Here is a 6861-nt window from a genome sequence, read left to right as displayed (position 1 = left end):
CTCTCTCTCTCTCTCTCTCTCTCTCTGTCTCATTGTGTCATACTGATTACTGTTAATTTATTATGCTGATCTGTTCTGTACGACATCTATTGCACGTCTGTCCGTCCTGGAAGAGGGATCCCTCCTCAGTTGCTCTTCCTGAGGTTTCTACCGTTTTTTTCCCGTTAAAGGTTTTTTGGGGAGTTTTTCCTGATTAGCTGTGAGGGTCATAAGGACAGAGGGATGTCATATGCTGTAAAGCCCTGTGAGGCAAATTGTGATTTGTTATATTGGGCTTTATAAATAAAATTGATTGATTGATTGATTGATTGATTGATAGTTCGAGAACATAAGTAGAATTACACAGTAGTGGTAATCGTAGTACCTGTAAAATTAGTGAACAGCTCTTTACATACTTTTCATGCTGTAGTTTTATAACATAAAATAAAATTAATCACTAAGTACTAGAATAAATACATATTCTGAGTACAGCGAGCTGTGGTACATTCATATTCGGAGTCTAAGTACTTGGAATAATACTAATACTCTTACTGTTGCTGGCGTTGAGCTGGAAGGCTTCGTCCCTGCAGACGTAGTGAATCGTCGATCCAAAGAGGGTGCTGTTGTCATGACTACCAAACATCACGTCGGCCATGGCAACTGCCGTCGGACTCCCACAATCCACCACTGTGAGAGAGAGAACCAATCAGCTGTCAGCAAGTAGAGGACCACTGGGATGATGATGAGGAGTTAAAAGGATGAAGAGCTGGTCTCAGCTGGTGATGAAGGCAGTGATCAGCTCTGACGTCCTGAGGAGGACGTTAACTTTCACATCAGGAACACCCACAGAGACAGCATGACGGAACAAGATCTCGTATCCCCACCCAGCACCCTGTTCTACATCAATGAACACAACCTAGGGAGGTCATCAAGTTAACCTGAACATCCTCGGCCCTGGGTCTGAAAGGAGCACAAGGTCTTCAAACTGTTTGCCAGACTTTGGAAGATCGACAGGTGATCTGAAGGAGAGGAAAGGTGCCTCAGCAGGAGGTGTGAGGATTCTTCAGGTGGAGAATAGAAGCAGGACGAGTGTGAAATGTAAGATCATCTTCGACATTGTTGCCAATCACCTGGCAGGATTTCTCCGGAAGAACTCCTACATAGACACCTCGGTGCAGACCAGAGTCATCCCAGGTGTTCCAGGTCTGGTAATCCAACTGATCAGTGAGGGGCAACGAAGCAGGAGAGACTTGGAGGGGCAGTCAGTGGCTAGACGGTGCTAATGTCTAAGGATTGATCTCATACAGGCTGGTAGAATAAGCCCCTACCAGATACCACATCCCAGAGAGGATATGAATCCTCGTCCTTGACAACTTAAACCTGAGATGTACTCTGTGGCTTCAACACCAGCGTGGCGTTGGTGAGAAAAGGGAATCATCACCAGTTGCACAATTTCTGTACTTTTACACCACATGTCACATTCACCCATTGGTGGTTCAGTTTTTGCCCAAGGCTACTTCAGCACATGGACCGTCAGAGCAAGTGATCAAACTTCCGATTTGTGAAGTCTGCATAAGTGAAGTGCAGAGGTGTGCGGTCCAAATCTGGCACCAAATGGCGGCTTCAACATGGGCAGGATTGGGCTTCAAACCCGTAAATTCCAGGTTTCTGGTCCTCAAGAAACGAAGAGCAACTGACCAGTTTCACTTCCTTTTAGGAGACACCCCAAATCCATCTGTGACAGAAAAGCCAGTCAAGAACCTGGACACCAGCAATCTGAAGGACATAGCAGCACACCAAGCAACCAGTGATGACATCTACACATGGCTCTACACAGGGAAGAATTCTGGACTTTCTGGAAAGTTCAAGGCTTGGATATACCTAAATGGAATTCTGCTGATCTGTGAAGTCTGAATCACCATCATGGAGGGCTTTGAAAGGAAGGTCAGCTGGTTCCTGGCCAGCTGGCTGGGCATATGGGCAAAGCACGAAGCTGCAGCTTCCTTTCAGCAGTCTGACGGGGGAGTTCAAGGTCAGCTGAGCCAGAGAGGTCCTGATCTGCGAAGACTCCACTGATCCCAAAATCTCCTCAGTAGGCTTCCAGGTCAGGACAAGAAGGAAGTGGTGCAAGTAGGAGGCAAATGAGCAGGTGGATGCAAGATTGTGGCACAGCATCCTAATGGGTGCTATGGCAACCAGTCAGGTCAGGTTCAGGACAATTCAAGACTTTGCAACAGTAGCACTTATCCAGGAGAAGGTACGCTCAGAGGTGGAAGAAGTTTGCTGCAGCAGGATGTTGGGGATGTGTAAGCAGGGGACCTGGACCAGGTGGAAGCCAACAACTGGCCGAAAGATCACCTGCGAAAGACTCTGGAAGGCAGAACCACAACAATTCAAGTTCTTGGTCCAGTTGGTGTTTAATGTCCACCAAAGTCCTACAGACCTGTTCAGCTGGGGCCTGGAGGACTCACCCTCCTGCCAACTCTACCACAACATCCTCCTTGGAGCACATCCTCATCCTTATCCTCAGCTACTGTCCAAAGGCTTCAGGTAGGGAGCCATACTGTTGATGCCACAACCGACTTCTCCAGGCAGCAGCAGACACGACTTAAACAGGTATCAGCTACAGCGTCAACACCCAATGAAGTGCACCACCACCTTTGACCAACCAAGAGGACTCATGTGACCAATCAGAGAGATGATCAGATGACGTGATGATGTTTGATGAAATGAACAGAGATGAACACGTCATGTGTGTTTTATTCCCTCAGATCAGGTGTTTTCAGTGATGACTGCGTGGAAGGCACATGCAAAAGCCAGAGTGACGTTGTTGCGGAGTGACAAGTGTCACAAGCACTGGTTTTTCAGGGCGCAACAGCGGAAGCCTGAGATAAACAAAGTTCAACTTTTGGAACACAGCAGGGTGTGCTGCATGTCATGTGACGAGGACCAACCAATCACAGCTGGTACTCACCTGTAGATATATTTTAATATACACTTTGTAACCAACGCCTGGAAGATGATTGGCTCCAGACTCTGCATCTCTGGTAAGTTATGATCGCTTTGCATTGTCAGGTGAAACTACCCTCCACTCCCTGAGAGTTGGCACCCACCGCCCGACCTCATGTCATCCAGGTGGTAAAGAACGCCGTATGTGTCCCGGCCTGATTGAACACGAGACAGGAAGTTTAACATTAGTGTTGTGATTCTGATTAAAGTCTTCCTCCACGTGTTCGTGTGTTCACATTATTATCATGACGTCAATGATTGTTGTCGTTGGTGGTGGTGGCGGTGTCCACCATCTCTGTTACATCACAGGAAACATTAACTGTCACTGATCCTAAATTTGACCTTCTCGTGTTGTTTGAGGTTGTTGCTGTGATGTCACTGTGATGTCACTGATGACAAAGCAGATTAGTTTTTATGTTTCACAGAAACACACGACTGCAGATTCTCTTTTCATTTCTTTTATTAGAAAATCAGTTTCTGACAACTCAACTCTTCCTACAGTTTCTCTATCAGCCAATAAGAATCAGTCGTTGACTAAAGTTGGCTGTCATTGATTAAGATGCTGGACAGAGACCGCCTCTTCCTCCCAGAGTCTGTTTCTACAGAGACAGATACACAAGACAGGAAGTTTGATCTCAGGTCTGATGTCACAGATACAGATACAGATATACACTTATACTGCGTATGCTGCTGATTGTTGTTGTCATGGCGACCGCACTGATACAAACAGACTGGGAGCGGACACACACACCAGTATGTCTTTACTGGGTGACTCGTGTTCGGCTCATCAGGATCCACTGTGATATTTATCAGTACTGATGATTCAGACGAGCAGCGAGCTGATGGAGTTTACACTCATATTACATATTACATATTAATATACAGGTGATCAGTGTGTGGGTAATAAACCTGATATTAATAATATCCAATTAAGGCAATAGAAATATTGCTCCGCTGCCTTCTGGTCCTTAAATCCAGATTTTAATCAGAAGAACTGAAGCTTTCAAAGAGACGAAACACTGAGTTTAGTTTCAGAAGTTCGATGTGATGTTTTCTTACTCTGACAGAGAGGCGGGCTGCTGCTGCTCCACGAGCCGTCTGACTGACAGTCCATCTGATAATGATCCAGAGTCTCTCCGTCCTGAACCACACAGACACAAAGAGAAAAAGACACAAGATATAAATAGACAAAGACACAAGACACAGAGATACAAACAAAGACACAAGATACAAAGACACAAAATACAAACAGACAGAGACAAAGATACCAAAAGACAGACATAAGATATAAATAGACAAAGACACAAGACACAGAGATACAAACAAAGACACAAGATACAAAGACACAAAATACAAACAGACAGAGACAAAGATACCAAAAGACAGACATAAGATATAAATAGACAAAGACACAAGACACAGAGATACAAACAAAGACACAAGATACAAAGACACAAAATACAAACAGACAGAGACAAAGATACCAAAAGACAGACATAAGATATAAATAGACAAAGACACAAGACACAGAGATACAAACAAAGACACAAGATACAAAGACACAAAATACAAACAGACAGAGACAAAGATACCAAAAGACAGACATAAGATATAAATAGACAAAGACACAAGACACAGAGATACAAACAAAGACACAAGATACAAAGACACAAAATACAAACAGACAGAGACAAAGATACCAAAAGACAGACATAAGATATAAATAGACAAAGACACAAGACACAGAGATACAAACAAACAAAGACACGAAATACAAAGACACAAAGATACAAACAGACAGAGACAAAGATACCAAAAGACAGACATAAGATATAAATAGACAAAGACACAAGACACAGAGATACAAACAAAGACACAAGATACAAAGATACAAACAGACAGAGACAAAGACACCAAAAGACAGACACAAGATATAAATAGACAAAGACACAAGATACAAAGATACAAAAAGACAAAGATACTAAAAAAAAGATACCAAAAGACAAAAACACAGGACACAAAGATACAAACAGACAAAGAGACAAAGACACAAGATACAAATAGACAGAGAGACAAAGAGACAAAGATACCGAAAGACAAAAATACCAACAGACAAAAGGACAAAGACACAACGATACAGACACAAAGAAAGATACAGAGACAAAGAGACAAAGATACCCAAAGACAAAGATACCAACAGACAAAGAAACAAAGACACAATTCAACTCAATTTTATTTATATAGCACATTTAAAAACAACCTCAGTTGACCAAAGGCCTATTAAAATAAACAATACAACATCATACAGTGAACAATAAAAAGATCATAAGAACAAGATGTCATGCTTAACAAGTGCCGAAGGCCAAAGGGATTTAAAATGCTCCAGTGTTTGGGCAGCTCTTATATGTAAAGGTCGGCTGTTCCCCAGGTTAGGACCTATCTATCACCTTTACTTTTGAGCCTGGATCTCGGAACCTCCAACAGTGATAGATTTGTAGACCTCAACGCTCTCATTGAGGTGTGAGGCTGTAAAAGCTCAGTCAAATAAGATGGGGCCAGGCCATTAAGACTCTTAAAAACAAGCATGAAAATTTTAAACTGGATCCTGAAAAGGACTGGAAGCCAGTGTACGGAGGCTAGAACAGGTGTGATGTGATCATGCCGTCTCTTTCCTGTTAACAGGCGGGCTGCTACATTTTGAACTGCCTGCAAATGGCGCAGTGATGACTGGTCGAGTCCAACATACAAAGAATTACAATAGTCTATATGCGAAGAGATGAAGGCATGAATTACTCTCAAAGTCATGTGGAGGGAGGTAGGCCATCACCTTACTCAGGAGTCTCAATTGAAAGAAGCTTGTCTTAACAACTGAACTAATCTGTTTATCCAGTTTAAAGGCAGAATCAAATATCACACCAAGATTCTTCACAGTGGTGTAACAAGAGGATGCTAATGAACCAATGGCACTATCATAGCAATCTAAAAAAAACTGGATTGCCCAAATAGAATGATTTCAGTTTTGTTTTTGTTCAGGTTAAGAAAGTTCAACTCCATCCATGATTGAACATCTTTAAGACAGTTCAGCAGCGCTTGAACAGAGGCCTCACTGTTTGTTTTTATGGGCAGATTGATCTGTAGATCATCCGCAAAACAATGAAAGGAGATGTTTAAATATTGACCCCAAGGGGCGCATATACAATGAGAATAAAATAGGGCCCAAGATGGAGCCTTGCAGTACCCCACTACTAAGCGGGGACGCAGCTAAAGAATACTGGCCGAGATGGACAGAGAAACTTCTATTCGACAGACAAGACTGGAACCACTTAAGAGCTGTACCTTTAATGCCTACACACAAGTTAAGACGTAACAGAAGAATGTTGTGATCGACTGTGTCAAAAGCAGCAGACAGATCCAAAAGACCTGGGGCCTGTATCACGAAGCGAGATCAACCTTTCCTGGGTTACCCAGACCTATCCTGGGTTGACTAACCCTAACAATGGCAATCAGGATAATCGGTATCACGATGCTGGATATCAACTCGGTAACTCAACCCAGGGTTGCTTTATCAAGAGCCGTGAACGCGCACGCAGCGGACCAATCACAATCATCAGAGAAGTGCAGCGTCACTGAGCGTCACTGAGCGTCCTCACAGAGCGTCCTCACAGAGCGCCGTATGTGAGCAAAAAAACAGTATTTCTCGTGAGGATCAGAGATTAACTCTACTAAAATATGAGGAGGAGAAAAGCAACATTAGAGAAAAGGCCAACACCGTGGCAGCTGCAGGAGGAGGAAACATGCGTGGCAACGCATAACGGGATGAATAATGTTTAGCTTTAGTTTAGATTAGTTTATTTGCACATAATGTTAAAAACA

At 43.2% G+C, this 6861-nt stretch overlaps 1 protein-coding gene and 1 long non-coding RNA gene across 2 annotated transcripts in view; one reads left to right on the top strand and one right to left on the bottom strand.

Annotated features, from left to right (window-relative positions):
• The first annotated feature begins 6 nt into the window (after positions 1-6).
• The window catches only part of LOC126400254 (uncharacterized), a 19861-nt gene continuing 13006 nt past the window's right edge, over positions 7-6861 (top strand). The window contains exon 1 of the long non-coding RNA XR_007570956.1: positions 7-170. This is a non-coding gene — a long non-coding RNA (uncharacterized LOC126400254). The remainder of the gene's footprint in view (positions 171-6861) is intronic.
• Positions 3431-6861, bottom strand: part of masp1 (MBL associated serine protease 1) — a 25412-nt gene continuing 21981 nt past the window's right edge. The window contains exons 8-9 of the mRNA XM_050060685.1: positions 4048-4129; positions 3431-3587 (exon numbers count right to left, since the gene is read on the bottom strand). Of these exons, the coding sequence (XP_049916642.1) occupies positions 3523-3587; positions 4048-4129 (147 nt within the window). The 3' untranslated portion in view covers positions 3431-3522. The remainder of the gene's footprint in view (positions 3588-4047; positions 4130-6861) is intronic.

The sequence above is a fragment of the Epinephelus moara genome, chromosome 2 (assembly GCF_006386435.1).
Source record: "Epinephelus moara isolate mb chromosome 2, YSFRI_EMoa_1.0, whole genome shotgun sequence".
Lineage (NCBI taxonomy): Eukaryota > Metazoa > Chordata > Actinopteri > Perciformes > Serranidae > Epinephelus > Epinephelus moara.
Note: the sequence above shows the minus strand (reverse complement) of the source record. Positions and strands in the feature narration are given on the sequence as shown.